The sequence below is a fragment of the Salminus brasiliensis genome, chromosome 15 (assembly GCF_030463535.1).
Source record: "Salminus brasiliensis chromosome 15, fSalBra1.hap2, whole genome shotgun sequence".
NCBI lineage: Eukaryota > Metazoa > Chordata > Actinopteri > Characiformes > Bryconidae > Salminus > Salminus brasiliensis.
This window is the reverse complement of record NC_132892.1, coordinates 23,452,837-23,469,088: the sequence shown is the minus strand read 5'-3', so window position 1 is coordinate 23,469,088 and position 16,252 is coordinate 23,452,837. Positions and strand designations below refer to the sequence as shown.

The window sequence follows — 16,252 nt, the reverse complement described above, 5'->3', positions numbered from 1 at the left end:
CAGGACTGTCCAATAGGAAAACAGCTGAATTATACTCCTATTGGACAATCCCTCATTTTGGGCATAAATGATTTAGCTCAGCAAAACATCCTTCATCCATCTCATCAACTGATCATCCTTTGTGAGGTGGATCAAGGTAGGGAATAACTGGAAGCGCCTGTGAAATAAAAATAGTTGAAACTGTTCAGTGCTGTGGGTTCTAACAAGCAGGATACAGAAACTCTGGTTTCAGAAATCCATTCAGTACAGCGCCGTCTGCCGGCTTGGAGGATAAGCGGCGGCATTTGAGTCTGCAGGACTGCCAACCCTACAGTCTGAGTAGAAGCTGCACTTTTATACTGATCTTGGACCAGCTGCCATTCCATTCTTAGGGTTCGGCTATTCAACTGCAGTCTTAGGGGCTTTTAACACCTAGCAATTACATGCACTTCATACCTGGATAGTATCTAGATATAGTCTAGCTGGATAATAATGACTCCATCACAGAGTTCCTCACCCTTGGCTTAGGGCTTCTGTTCACTTTTTGTTGTCAGCTATAGAACGTGTCTTTGAGCAGGGCAGGAAAATTGACATAACTGTGCTGGACACCAATCCCCTTAGGACAAGAACAGACTACCACTGCCTTAGAGATGGCTATCTGATCATCTGTGTTCATGTATTTGCACACTTTAGGACAGAGACTGACATCTGATTCAGTAAAAGACCTAAATACATACATTCTAAAGCTAGATTTACTTCAGTCAGAGAAGATGAAGGACATTAAAACTATAAAAGTAACCTCTGAACAGGTCCCAGATCAGTGTAAAGCAGTAACTTCTATCAGCACTGAATGGCACAGCATGAGCACAGCGCTCGCTTTGAGAAGCCCTTCTACAGGAGCTTGAGGGGGGAAGGGAGTGCAATAAGACACACAAAAGGGGAAGAGTGTGTGGGCTCAGGGGGGTTTATTTGCAGCTCAGGGGCTAATGGGGAGACCTGGAAGTAGAAGTCTAAATGCTTCAAACAGGCCAGGAGGGCCGCGAGGCAGTCCAGCAGCACCTCGTCCACCGAGCCCCCTGACTGCAAGAGACACAAAGCCAACCAAAAAAAAGGTCACGGGGTCAAGAACTGAAAGGTTCACAACAATACTGTCATTACAAATCATCTTTCTTAGTTATCTTAGCTTAGCTCCAGTGCTGAGATGCTACTTTTCTGGACAGTTTGTACAGCTAATAGTGACTAATAAACACGCTAAGCTGCTACAGAGCGATCACAGATTGGCTTGAAGAAGCACATCAAAGCGCCACAAAGGGGCAGAGCAGATATTTTGCACACCGCAGGCTTTGAAGGAATACACCAGCGTTCACACCAAATCTCTATCTGCCTCATCTGTAGCATATGATTTAACCAGGGACAATAATTTCCTTGTACTTCTGCTTGTACAAAAATAACAGAAAACCCCATTGACTCAAAACATACTTCTAAAATAAGCCAATGGAAAGCAATGGGAAGGGTACAGGAAATGCATGGAGAATTACCGTTCACAGTAACTGATACGTTACAGATGCAGCAGATGGCGATGAAGCTGAAAAACGCTTGATTATTCCTTCACCAACTGTCAAATGAGTGGAATTGTTAGCTTAGTAAAGGCCATAAAAGACAGCCAGGAATGCTGAGATGATACACAACTGCAACCTCTTCTGCAGAGGGCAGCAGACAGAACAGTGCAGGTGAGTAAAGGGGCAGGAGGGTAGTCTGGTGCTGGTAGTTGTGGTTGAAGTTTTTGGGGTGGGGTACAAGCAGGTCTTGGTTGACTACCTGTCGCCCCCTCTGCTCCTCTAGAAGTAGTTCCAGCCTGAGGTTCTCGATCCGGGTAGTGTGGGCCTGATAGAACAGCCCCAAAGACTGTACAAACCAGGGCAGGACATTGCATGGGGTGGGGGGGGTTGGGGGGAGGAGACCAGGGTAAGGGAGACCAGCCAAGCCATACGGATATGGTAGAGACAAAAACGGAGAAATTGGGTAGGCAAATGGCCAGGAATGAGGTCCAACATGAAGATGAGGATGAAGTTGATGATGACCAAGGGGCAAGAAAGAGTGAGCAACAGTCAAATACAGTGAGAGAGGAATGCAAGTGTTCAGTTCACCATCTCACTAGCTCTTTGAACTAGCTCTAGCTCCATGAACTTTCTGTGCAATAAAGAATATTAACATGTTTATGTAATTTCTTCCAAAGAAAGTTTAGTTTACTGATACAAAAATGTTGTGTTTAGCATGATTTTTCATCTGCACTTTTATGTTGTATGTAATGTTGTATGTGGTAAATTCAATACTTTTGGCTTCCACTATGTCTGCATAATCTGCTAAGAACATTGTTTTAGTTTATTTTCTTTCCATTAGAGCCATTAAGCAAAAGATCCAATCCCTTTGAGCTGTTTGAGAACCTTCCATTTAGAGTGGCTACAGTGCGCTCTCTCTCTCTGTTTGTATCAGTTATATACGCACTTTTACATTTCGCTTACTAATACTTTTTCTGCACTATTTACTATGCTGTTTTGGATTTGGACACAGCGTTTTGTTTTCTATAAGTGTGAGGGGAAACTGGTCACATGACACTAAACTTATTTTCACTAAATTTACTTCATTTTCAATGCAGGTTCTTTCAACGTTTCCGATATCTGGAAATTGTTTATCCACTAAAGATGACTACAAATAGTAAATAAATCTTCAAATCTTTTGCTAGAAACACAGACAACCCTCACCCCCATGCTCCCATTTTTATATTATTTAGAACTGTTTAATTTTCTGCTGCTTTAAAAACTGACATCGGACAACCATATCTGGAAATTCACAGCATCACTCAGTCAGTCAAGCACTATTTACCTGAACTAACAATTTAACCTGGTTAAATCTGGTTAAATCCATCAGCAAAAACTATTAAGAGATTTTTTAGCTTCTTAAAACCAGTGACATTCAGCCAGGCCATAGTCTTTACTCTGTGAAAGTGAAATTGTGGTAAGGTAAACACCTTTAAAAATATTCAGAGAACACTTTTCATTCCTCTCCCACACAAACCCACATAGGAGTGCAGAACAAAAACATTATTCAAGAAGCCAACACAGCTGAACTCTGTTGTGTGTGAGCTTGGAGGCCTGCCTGTGTCTGGACCTATCTGCTTAGCTGTCCATTTACATACACATTTGTGTACTACGAGTGAATTTGGTCAGCACCTTCAGCTGTGTGTTGAAGGCATCTATCTCCAGCAGTTTGGACCGCGTCTCTTTCTCCACGGCATCCAGCTGCTCCCGGAGCTGCTGCCTGGTCACTTCCTTCATCTCCACGGCTCTCTGCAAGCTGGACAGCGAGTCCCCTATAACACACAATCAAGGCAGTTATTAACTCCTTTATTAGAAACAAACCTGCTGTAACAGTCCAAGCTCCGTTATGCATTTAAAAGCTGTCGAACTTGGCTGTAACCACCTGTTTATCTAGATCAACATAGTGCCTTTGTAACTAATTTACTGTTACTTTCTATGTACCAAGTTCCGATCAAAGATTTACCAAAGTAATAGTTATGTGCTCAAAGAAAACATTAAAATATAGTTTTGTTGCATATAGATCAAGAGTTTTTGATAAGATAACAGGTTCTAACCATTCAGCCACCTTTCAAAAGTAGTTCTCCATATGTTGTATAGCCACCTAAACCTTACAAATACTCTAAACAATCTGAGTACTAGGTATTGTCAATTTAGAGTGTAAGGCTTTATTAACATTTCTAGCACTGGTGTCAAATGTGTAAACTGGGAATTCAAATTATGGCATTTTCACAGAGGTCCATTTGCTCTGACAGTTTAGTACATTTGGTCAACAGTGAAAGCTGTTTTCCAGCCCTGGAAAGGTCCAGAACACCAATCTTTGACCCTTCTGAAACCAGTGGGCAGGGGTTCTCTTTAAGCAGACTCTGGTGCGGTCCACTGCAGGTGTGGATGCTATCTGCTGTGTGTGGGGTTGCGTGATCGGTTAATTTTTTTCCACATGACTGTTTGTATCCAATGAAAATAAGGCGCAAATAAATAAAAAACAAAAAATATCAATAAACTGATAAACCTAGTCCTACCATTTTGCTAAACATTTTACAGAAAACTGACATTTGGAATTGCACAATTGAGCCACGGGTCTGGAATTTTTCCTTTGTGAAAGCAAACCAGTGATAATGAGCTCCTCCCCTAAACAAGCCCAGAAACGGTCCTGGGTACGGACTTGTGTATTCTGGATGCCTTAAAAATATCCCTCCACAAACTCAAGTTGAATGAAACCACCCTGGGACACTGTACTGTACTTGTACTGTTAAGAGCATTGTATGATTAAAGATACTGAACATGCAGATATCTTTTGAAAACTGTGACTGCCATCACTTTTTTTTTTGCATCTAACCCTGTTGACATCTGTTGTAATATCATTGTTGTACACAACCCAGGAACCACAATGATGAAAGGGACAGGCTGACTGGTTAACCACAATGTGGAGGTGGCCAAGCAGAGGCAGTTTACAACTTCATCTTGAGCACTAAATAGAGGCCATGAGGCTCTGAAACCCACAAAGTGGTTAAGGTGATGGAGCCGCTCTTTCACTTCATGTTTTTCATTTGATTTAACTTTAACTTAAATTGATAGTCAATAGAGGAAGCAGTCAAAAAACGTATTTAGTCAGTCACCAATTGTGCAAGTTCTCCCACTTAAAAAGATGAGAGAGGCCTGTAATTGACATCATAGGTAGCCCTCAACTATGAGAGACAAAATGCGAAAAAATAAATCTGAAAATCACATTGTCTGATTTTTAAAGAATTTATTTGTAAATAATGGTGGAAAATAAGTATTTGGTCACAAACAAGCAGGATTTCTGGCTGTCACAGTCCTGTAATTTCTTCTTCAAGAGGCTTCTCTGTCCTCCACTCATTACCTGTATTAATGGCACCTGTTTGAACTCGTTAACAGTATAAAAGACACCTGCCCACAACCTCAAACAGTCACACTCTAAACTCCACTATGGTGAAGACCAAAGAGCTGTTGAAGAACACCAGAAACAAAATTGTAGACCTGCACCAGGCTGAGAAGACTGAATCTGCATTAGGCAAGCAGCTTGGTGTGAAGAAATCTACTGTGGGAGCAATAATCAGAAAATGGGAGACCTACAAGACCACTGCTAATCTCCCTCGATCAGGGGCTCCACGCAAGATCTCAGCCCGTGGGGTCAAAATGATCACAAGAACAGGAGCAAAAATCCCAGAACCACACGGGGGGACCTAGTGAATGACCTGCAGAAAGCTGGGACCAACGTTACAAAGGCTACCGTCAGTAACACACTACGCCGCCAGGGACTCAGATCTTGCAGTGCCAGAACGTGGTTCCCTGCTTAAGCCAGTACATATCCGGGCACGTCTGAAGTTTGCTAGAGAGCATTTGGATGTTCTGGAAGAGTATTGGGAGAATGTCTTATGGTCAGATGAAACCAAAGTGGAACTGTTTGGTACAAACACAACTCACTGTGGAGAGTGAATGCTGAGTTGCATCCAAAGAACACCATACCAACTGTGAAGCATGGGGGTGGCAACATCATGCTTTGGGGCTGTTTCTCTGCAAAGGGACTAGGACGACTGGTCCGTGTACATGAAAGAATGAATGGGGCCATGTATTGTGAGATTTTAAATGTAAACCTCCTTCCATTAGCAAGGGCATTGAAGATGAAACATGGCTGGGTCTTTCAGCATGACAATGATCCCAAGCACACTGCCAGGGCAACAAAGGAGTGGCTTCGTAAGAAGCATTTTAAGGTCCTGGAGTGGCCTAGCCAGTCTCCAGATCTCAACCCCATAGAAAACCTTTGGAGGGAGTTGAAAGTCTGTGTTGCCCGCCGACAGCCCCAAAACATCACTGCTCTAGAGGAGATCTGCATGGAGGAACGGGCCAAAATACCAGCAACGGTGTGTGCCAACCTTGTGAAGACTTACAGAAAACGTTTGACCTCTGTCATTGCCAACAAAGGATATATAACAAAGTATTGATATGAACTTTTGTTATTGACCAAATACTTATTTTCCACCATTATTTGCAAATAAATTCTTTAAAAATCAGACTGTGTGATTTTCAGATTTTTTTTTCTCATTTTGTCTCTCATAGTTTAGGTCTACCTATGAGGTCAATTATAGACCTCTCATCTTTTTAAGTGGGAGAACTTGCATAATTGGTGACTGACTAAATACTTTTTTTCCCCACTGTACATATCACTGTTTGAGCTCATACAGGGGGAGGAATGCAAGTCCGGAGCTGCTGATGGTTCTGTGAAGCTTAAAAGGTTAAACAGTATATACAGACAAATTTCACTGAAACATAAGAACGCTGTTTCCTTCTCCTGTAAAGTTACCATCCATGTTTTTTGTGTGACAGTGACAATATACTGTTACAGAAATTCTGATCTCTGAGAAAGACAGGGATAAGTGTCTTACTATGGAGGCTGTTCTGCTGCACTTGCTTCAGCTGATCATTCAAACACTGTTTATCAGGAATCAGCCGACCCAACCATTGCTGGGATTCCTAGACAGCGAGAGAGAGAGAGAGAGAGAGAGAGAGAGAGAGAGAGAGAGAGAGAGAGAGAGAGAGAGAGAGAGAGAGAGAGAGAGAGAGAGAGAGAGAGAGAGAGAGGACATACGAAAGAAAGACAGACAGAATGAAAGAAAGACAGAAAGAAAGAACACAAACACCATATAGAAAGAGACAGATTATTAAGAGTGAAATTCAGAGGCCTCAGTCTGGCAGCATGAGTGAAAAAATGAAAATAAATACAGAGTGTGTATTACAAACAGGCAGACTGCCAAAATCAAAGCAGCAACAACAAACTGCTCATTAATGCCCAAATTGTACTATGAAATTAGGTTTGTGACAATATATAAATATAATGTAGTAATATCACAATCTCGATAGTGTATTATAAAGGGAAATAAACACTTCAGCATTTAAGTGTTTTAAGTGGTCACTGCACCATAAAAACAAAAGTATTGGGACGCCTGTTCATTTATGGTTCCCCCTGAAATCAATGGTATTTTGAGTTTATATATAAAAAAGGCTTTTGTTTGAGTACATGTCTCTACTGTCCAGGTAAGGTTTTCTACTAGATTCTGGAGCATTGATGTGATCGCATTCAGTGCCAGTGAGGTCTCCCCACCCCATCCCCACTGCGCTGGGAAGCTTTATACCGCTCTAGCCCACGCCTGGCATTAGGCATGGTGCACATAGGTTCATGTTTAGCTGCTCCAGAGAGTCCTATTCTTTTGGCAGTACTTCTTTGACAGACTAGATAAGCTCTGTGTGTACATTTGCACATCTATGTCAGCAATGGGTGCAAATAAAAGTAGCAGAAAGCATTCATTAAAAAAAAAAGGGGGGGGGGGGGGTCTACAAACAGCCGCACAAACATTAAATAAAGAGTGGGAACGTGACATCCTAATGGCACTGGTGTAGCAATTATATTTCAAAGCATCCGTAATAACACTGCAAGCTGAATACTGAAGTATTCCTTATAACTGAACATCGGCAAGTCTGCAAGCAATGTAAGCTGGCTGTGAGGGCTGAGGTACCTGTAGCTGCTGCTGTAAGGTGGTGATCTCAGCAATGCGGAGTTCACGCGTTTTATTGGTGCTCTCGATCTCCTGCCTCTGTGTAGACAGACGGAAACGGATGTCCTGCAGCTTTCCCTCTAGCTGAGACTTCTTATCATTCTACACAGAGAGACAGAGTATAAGACTTTGTAGTAAATGGGCCTAATCTTCACATAAAAGCAATATTCTTTCTCTATGATCTAAATTTTCAAAGGAACACAAGAAGAAGACAACAACCGAGCAGGTTCAATGAGATTTCATGTGTGTAGGAGTGTGTGTGTGCGTCTGTCTGAGGGTGAGCTAACCAGAGCCTCCAATTCAAACTCGAGGGTTTTCTTGCGTGCTTTGAGCAGGACAATGTTCTCCTGCTCTCGATTCCTCTGGGTCAGCAGCTCCTGCCTGCGGTTCCTCTCCCACTCCAACTGCCGCTGCCTCTCCAGCTCCCGCTTAGCTGCCTGAGCGCACACACGAGGATAGTTCAGTCAGAAAACTCAGACTTAGCAGACACAAAGGAATGTGGCTATTACAAATACACACACTCCAAGAGATCTGAGTTTTTAGACTATAAATAGCTTGTTAGGGCTATGGCTTGTTCACGGTCATCATTAGGAAGAGCCATTTGATGTACATTTTAAAGCTTAATAACTTCTGACTCCTCACACCCAACAATAAACATCTATTGGATCCCAAGCAGCTGTCTAGACCTAGAAATGGCAGTTCACAGGATTTAGGGTGTGTTGACTGAACTATTTGCAAACGTAGGATTGTAAGAAAGACAAATTAAGATCCCTATTGCTTGCAAAATACCTTCAGATTAGCACTCTGGAGTGGTGGTGCACTGCTCTACTGTGCAGCAACACCTGTGCAAATATGACCTTCATGGAAGACTCATTAGTGATCAGACAAGCAAGCCATGAAACCTCAAAAAAATAGATATAATAAAGATCCAAAAGTGATCTAGACGCAGATAATATTTAAAAATGACATTATGTACACAGTCATATCAGATCACTATGACCAATTACCTAATATTGAGAATATCCACATTTAGTGTTCATTGTAAAGGTTACCTGGTCCACAGTGGCACACTGATTGCTCTTTACCATTTGCTGTAGTCGTTATTCTCTACCGCCATCAATCTCCACAGGGCACCACTGTTATGTTCGTGGGAGGCACTCTATGTGTGAGAGGTCCATTCTAGGTACATCTTTCCTTTGTCAACAAAGTTAGCAGCTTTGAGGATGCTACCACCCTCCGGTGTTCCGAGAATGGATTTCCTGCACACGAGTGCCTCCCAACGACATAACAGCAGTCCTCCAGGAATCATTGATGCCAGAGAGGAACAACGACTCTGGCGAGTGGTACAGAGCAATCCAGTTAATCTCTATAACACCTTTTTGTTATCTAATACAGTCCATTAGTCACACTATTAAGTAGATGGTCGTAATATTGTGACAGGACTGTGTAGATAGCAACCGTATATTCTTTAATCCATAATAATGTCTCATGCCTAAAATACACTAAAATTCTGCTGCACCTCTCTCCTCTCAATCTCTTTGCGTCGCTCCTCTTCTCGCTGCCTCTCCAGCTCCCTCTGCTTCTCCAGCTGCTTCTCTAGCTCCTGCTGCCGTCGGCGCTCCTGCTCCTGCCGCTCACGCTCTTTGCGCTCCTGCTCCTCTCGCTCCAGGGCTGCTAGACGCTCCTGCTCCTTACGTTGCTGCTCCAGCAGGGCCTGCCGCCGCTTCTCAAGCTCTAGATTGCCTCGCTCAAAGTTCTCCCGCTTCTTGTCTTCGAAGGTGACTGCATAAGTGGGAGGCGGGGAGGGAGTGATACAGAAGAGACAAGGAGATGAGAAGTTATGCACATTGACAATTGTTGGACCATGATGTTCATAAAGGAATGAAAACGTGATGACATGAAACCTGACCTGGAAGTTTTTTCTCTGCCTCTTTCTCCTCTTCCTCTGCGGACTCTTCCTGGACCCGCTGATCTGTGGGGTGAATGCTGGTCAAGGAGACGCCACTGCCAGAGCGCACCCTCCTACACACACACAAACACACACACCAATTTAGACAGTAACATCATATACCAGCATAAATGTACACAGTATGCTTTGTCCTTGAATAGATCATTCAAACACCTATACTGCATTAAGCAAATAAGCCCTTACTAACAGTTTTTTCTTGTTTTGTTAACATTTTGGGGCAAATATTTTTTTCAATTGGTTAGTTGAGACACACAGAACCTCATTTTCACCTGGTATTAGCATGCGTTTTAAGTGAGCAGAGCACTAGTGGTCAACGGTAAGCAGTCAAAATTGGGTTATATTCATCTCAGAAGAATTTGAGGTGGTTAAGAGATGCATATGACCACACTGCATTGGTGACTGCATTGATGTGTCTCGGATAACACTGACTCACTGAACCCACTGCACTTGCCGGCTGTAAGAGCTGAGGCGACATTAGGATGTCCCTCACCTCGTCTCCCCTCTCTAGTTCAATCGAAATGTTTGGAAACGTCTGCATAGGTATAGGGCAAGAGTTTGCAGGACATTTTATTTTAGCAACAGAGATGTAGAGGTGTACTTAAGCCAGCTAAACCACAGGCCAAAAGACCGCTTTTGAATTTTTCTTTTCTTTCTGACCACTTGTGATCTGATCAACAAAGACGCATGTTAATACTGGATGTAAACGGGTTCAGAGATGTGGTCGCTCTGACCTGAAGGTAGGGGGAATAAGGTCAGAGGGCAGGAGAGGGGGAAGAGGCAGGCCAGACATGGCCATGTCTATTAAGTGCATGGCCAAAATAAACTCCTCGGCTGTCAGCTTTCCATCCTGGTCTATATCCGACAGGTTCCTAAATCAGCCACAGCAAAGAGAGCAAATCAGTCAGGAACATCATATTTGGGGACACTAATAATAGTACAGGTTTAAAAACATACTTTTAAACGTTTAAATTAACAGTTAAAAATGTTCAACTGCGATTCAACTGGGAACCGAACCAGCGACCTCCTGGCTGACTGTCTACAATACTCAATAATGCAGTCATGAGGAATGTCAAACCTGAAGACAAGCTCTTAGTCTTTATTTGAAAGACAAACAGAGTGTATAAACAGAGTCCATAGTGTATTTTTATAGTCCGTTTAACATTTCTGAGGGAGAAAAAAAATAGTGCATAGTAATATCCTCACCAGATGGTGGCCAGCTGGGCTTGTGGTAGACTGGACTGCATGAGAATAGTTCTAGCCTGCGGCCCTGAGAGAAACAAACACAGTGAGAGGAGGGAGAGAGGCAGAATGAAACAGGAGCTGAAAATGCTGACAACGGAGTCTTAGCATCCACTTCACTTTATTGACTCATCAGAAGGGTTGCAGTTTGATCAGCACAATGCACACAGACACGCTCACAATTTTCATAGGCAGTTAACTCTCTAACAGACTCTGGAGTGCACAGCCTTCTGGTACACAATTACAAGAGTGCAAACCGGGCGAGGTATAAGAACCTTATACTATAATTACATTGCAAAATCTAAATTAACAGCCTGATACAAACCTTAATGTACTACACATCATTTGAGATCCTGCAGTTTCTCAAAACAGGCTCTAATACAACAGGAAAGCTCAAGTGTTGACTTAAACACCCTACCCTTAAACGGTCATGTTTATTGAAATATTGTATTCCTGCATCATCATTTAGCAACTCCATTCAAATTCAGGAAATGAATACGGAAACTGGCTGGTTGACTTGCCCAGTAAGGGTAATTTTAGACATCAACTAACGGGTACTACAGAACAGTCGCTGTTATACAATAGAACTAGCTACCTACTTATTGCACATTGTTATTCAATGAGGTTCAGTTAAGAGATCAGAAATAATTAGTATCTCTAGCTTATATCCTATTACATAAGGAGCAAATATATTTAAAATATATGCCTGAAGGTAAAACACATGCAATTCAGTTTAGCAGCAAAATAAGCAATATTGTGAACTGTTCATGCTGAGCTTCCATTTAAGTTTACCCAACTGGGCCACTCAACTGGGCGGTCACACACATTCAATAAAAATGTCTTATTAAGAGCTGCAGAGCATCATTTTTTTAACACAAAAGGCCAAACACGTATTTTCCAATACACTTTTTTTTCTCAACATTCAGACAATTTACGCCCAGTGGATCTACTCAGCACCATCAGAAAAGGTCTACCGTGTGGTTACAATGCCTGTTAAAGGGTTAAAGTCTGTACCTGTGAGATGGCCGCTCATCATCTTATCATGGCTGTTGAAGAGTTGGCGATACTTTAGTCGTGAAGACTGGGGTACGGCCCAATCAGCGGGCACAGGGGCTGCAGGGGCACTGTTGGGAAATAGAGAGGGCATTTTCAAATAAGTGTGTGTGTGTGTGTGTGTGTGTGTGTGTGTGTGTGTGTGTGTGTGTGTGTATGCGCATGTACGTGTATGTGTGTTCATCTTGGGTGACTAGAGACTCACCTGGGGGTCTCAAAAGACTGTCCCTTGGGCAGCTTGGCACTGGAGCGGTTGAAAGAAGAGCTTTTGTTGACAGCTGTGGCTGAGAGAGGAGCTGAGAAAGAGGGGACAGGGAGCAAGACAGCGCGAGAGAGAGAATGAATAAGATGGAACTAAGCCGCTAGCTGAGCCTCTGCTAATAATGAATGGAGTATTCAGCTATACATGAAATCCAACGAAAGTCACAAACATGGTGACCAACAGCGTCTATTTACTGTTATCTCAGTGGCAGGTTCTCCACCAGTCACTTACCTTGGTGAGAAAATCCTGATATGGGCTGCATCATTGAAGGGGCTCCATTGGCCATTGGAGGCACAGGAGGGGTCACTGACGACACCAGCGGGGGCGACATGCCCACACCCGGCACTCCGGGCGGAAGAGGCGGGAGGGGCATGGGTGGCACCGCTGGTAAACCCGTCATGGCTCCCATACTGGGCATTCCTATGGACAGCAAAGCCAAAGATAGGCCTCCGTTTATATGAATGATGGGTATTGGCACAACAATACGACAAGCTGACAACACTGGTGTCTTCTTTTAAAGTTACACAATGAAGAGGACAAAGGACAGGGCTTTAAAAAGATGGAGAAAAGCTATACCCTTTATACTATGTAATGTCTAATATTATCTTTAAAAATAGAAAAGCAGTGTCTTTATTAAGTCCACTTAAGATTGCCTAACAATGCGACACAGTTTGAGGCAAGTGTGAAGATTTAGGCATGCAGTTTGCCCAATGCTAAATATAAGCTTCCATGACTTGCTAGCTACATTTGCTACATTAGCTCCAGCACAAAACAAATAAAGAAGCAACGTTCAGACACTGAACATATCCTGGTTGAATGAGTGCAGAGTTATATTGCACCCTAATCAAACAAACAGTACCACAAGCCAGCATGAGAAATCCTCCATCTATTAGGATCCGAGTCATTCACCGCAATAGGCCAGCTTTTCAACACCCGTTCAGGACCTGCTCTTACCAAAGGTGGCAGGAGGTGGAATGGAGAGGGGGGGCTGTTTCATTGAGGGTGGCAGGCTGGGGGGCAGCGGGTGACCCTGCAGCTTCAGCTTGATCAGCTTCATAGCGATGGAGAACTCGTGCATGTCCATCTTCCCGTCATTGTTCAGGTCGGCCAGAGCCCTAGACAGCATTCAGACAAAACCTGTTTTTGCTTCCTCTCTAGCGTTAGGTGACAAAACTGGAGATATAAGTGATGAAAATCATTCCAGTAACTGGGAAGATCTTCTAAGAACTTGCTGACGTTAACAGGACTGTTTTCTTAGTTATTAGTTTCGTGTTCTTGTGGACATACAATGTACATGTACAAAGTATGCTCATGAATAATGTTTTAGTAAACAATAAAATGCAGTTATACTTTGCAAGGCAGGACAGCCTAGCCATACTAGCCTTACTGATGTGCCTAAACCAAGAGCTTAAACAGAACTCCCCACCTGTCAGAGAGGGCAGGTAAAAGCTAATAGCCAGCTAAAGCTAACAACCGCTCAAAACCAAAAGCTAGCTATAAAAAAAATGGTTCTGTAAAAAATCCATTTTACTAAATTTTCCATTTATTCCAGACATAGCCAATTAGTCAAGATGAGATTCTATAGTTAGTATGAGTATGAGAAAGTCTTCTTTAGTTATGCGTCATAACCCACTTTTCCTGTTAATACACACCCACTCACCAAACGTCTGAAGGTCTACTGACTGATCTGTGGTAAAAGTGTGCAAATTCAACTTTCGTCTGTCTCATTACTTTAAGCTTTCAACACAAAAACTGAGTCTTCCTGTCTCCTGATTGACTGACTCCTCATTTGCAGGGCGTTTATCATAGTATTTACACCAGGTATAGTGGGACAGTACTGAAGATTTTTATGATAACAAATAAACTGGTTTACATTTGCTTTATTTATTTATTTATTTTAAATATGGTGCATATCTTACAAACAAAGACAAAGTCATGTGTCCGTTCAGAAAGACAGTGTTCAATCACATTTCAGTGCTGAGCTAATCATTAGATAACGAACCCCTGCTACATTAGATGAGGATCTAAAAACAGTTCACATACTAGTACCCTACAGGAACTTAGCCAGTACCCTACACATGGCATCTTACACGTCAAAGAAAGAGACATATGTTACACTCCAGTAACTGCAACTGAGACTGCCAGTAGCCCAGGCTAAAATAATCTGGATTATGAACTAGTGGGAATAATCAGTCAGATTACAGAGGCTCGTACCATATCTGGGCCAGAACAGGGGCAGGTAAGCCTGACTGCAGGAAGAAATTCTTGGCCTGATCACCTGTAGAGGGAAAGGGAGACATGATTAAGAAAGTTAGTCATTCCAACGTTTTTTGGCTTTCAGTTCACCTGTATCAAAAATATAAACTTTTTTTTTTTTAGGAATAAAGGAATATTTGTTCTCATGTCAATAAAAACCATGAAAGAAAGAAAGAAATAAAATATATGAACATTCTTTGTTGTGCCCATAAGCCTTTGTGTTTCTACACTAATGCTGAAGAAATCAATAACATAAAAACATGAGTAAAATTTAAGTAAAATAGAACAATTCTTCTGTTTTGTTGAATCTTTAAAGCTTTAACCCAGTCACACCAACTTACTTAAATATATTTGTAAAGTGGTGAAGTGACCTCATCTTTTTAACTCTGCTTTTCTGAAGACTTTAATAACTGCTGGACAAAAGCCTGTCAAGACTTGTTCACCACCACAAAATAGACAGAAAACGTTTACGGAAAAGTTATAGATATTATAGATATATTATAGATATTTTTATTAATATTAAATGTAATACAAAACTAACACACAACAAAAACACTTTAGCAACCAACTAGCTAAAAAGTCCAACAGCTTTGCAACTGCCTGGAAATAGGAACCACTTGAGCTATGCAACAGTTTTGAATTATCTTCAGGAAAAGCTATTGGAGTTGTCATTGTTATTTTGCTTAAAAACAGCGAGTGAGGCAGGAACCCTGTTTTTGTCATGTTGAAACTACAAAGGCCAAAAAAAACAAACAAATAAAAACAAAAAAACCAAACAACAGTGACATGAATAAAAATGAATTACTACTGCAAGACGACGCACTGAATAAAAGCCAACAAAAAACAAGCTTCATTTGTGTCACTCAGACATGGAATACTAAGAAGCTTGTATAACATACAGAACATATCTCAGTGACGTGCCATTACAGCTTTTAAGTGCAATTATGATTCACTGTGAGTGGAAAGAAATCAGACAACCACACACAACTTCAGCTATGTTATAGGCATGCCTTGGTGTCAGGACTGGACTTTGGCTCAGGCGATCCACCCACAAAAGCTTGTGCAAGCACAGACCGGGGAGCCAGCCTGCTTCACATTAGACTGTTGTGTATTTATTCATGGTCTTGCTCTTTTAGAGGGGAGGGGAGACTAGGCTTCTAGAGCTTTTTTTCGCTTCCCAGGAACACGGATTTAAAGCGGAACAGGACTTATACAATTGAACTTTGGGGGACAACTGACCCATTCATGCTCTGCCCACAAACGATGCGGGTTTTTTTTTTCTTTATAGCAACAGCGGGCAACTTTACAGAATACTGGCAAAAATCCCATTCAAGCAAAAAAACGACAAATTGCACACTCTTAAAAAAAAAAGGTGCTACAAATGGTTCTATGAGTGACGCCATTAAAGAATCAGTTCGGGTTCTATGAGGAACCATGTTTGTAAAGGACAGACAAACAAACTTTATGTGAAGCAAAGGCTCTTTAAACCTTTAAAGCTCCTGGGAACATTTTGATATGTACATTTTTGTGTAATACTAAACTTGGGTGTTGAGTGAAGCCTTCAACGCAGAGCAGAAAGATGATAAAACGCTCCTCAGAAAATCACCAAAATGCACTCCTCAGACCCTACTGAGAATGGTCTGGGCATAATCTTAATTTTCTAATAAACGTGTGTGACTGACAGCCCTCCATCACTGACAAACACAAAAAGAATGTTACCATGACACCCCACAGAGCCTTGAGACAGGTAAGTTGTGCTTTTTAGCTTGTTATTCTGAACCGTGGTTGCGATTTTAAAGAACTTTAGAGTTTTTTTTTTACTGAG

General features: G+C 42.0%; 1 protein-coding gene across 4 annotated transcripts in view; it reads right to left on the bottom strand.

Moving 5' to 3' along the window:
• The window catches only part of itsn1 (intersectin 1 (SH3 domain protein)), a 66,610-nt gene that overhangs the window by 28,911 nt on the left and 21,447 nt on the right, over positions 1 to 16,252 (bottom strand). For all 4 annotated transcript variants that reach the window (XM_072657796.1, XM_072657798.1, XM_072657799.1 and 1 more), the window contains 13 exons: positions 14,386 to 14,449; positions 13,126 to 13,286; positions 12,403 to 12,591; positions 12,115 to 12,205; positions 11,871 to 11,980; positions 10,821 to 10,884; positions 10,349 to 10,486; positions 9,558 to 9,670; positions 9,168 to 9,430; positions 7,936 to 8,085; positions 7,610 to 7,750; positions 6,482 to 6,569; positions 3,210 to 3,349 (listed from right to left, as the gene is read on the bottom strand). In XM_072657796.1, coding sequence (XP_072513897.1) covers positions 3,210 to 3,349; positions 6,482 to 6,569; positions 7,610 to 7,750; positions 7,936 to 8,085; positions 9,168 to 9,430; positions 9,558 to 9,670; positions 10,349 to 10,486; positions 10,821 to 10,884; positions 11,871 to 11,980; positions 12,115 to 12,205; positions 12,403 to 12,591; positions 13,126 to 13,286; positions 14,386 to 14,449 — 1,712 coding nt within the window. The remainder of the gene's footprint in view (positions 1 to 3,209; positions 3,350 to 6,481; positions 6,570 to 7,609; positions 7,751 to 7,935; positions 8,086 to 9,167; positions 9,431 to 9,557; positions 9,671 to 10,348; positions 10,487 to 10,820; positions 10,885 to 11,870; positions 11,981 to 12,114; positions 12,206 to 12,402; positions 12,592 to 13,125; positions 13,287 to 14,385; positions 14,450 to 16,252) is intronic.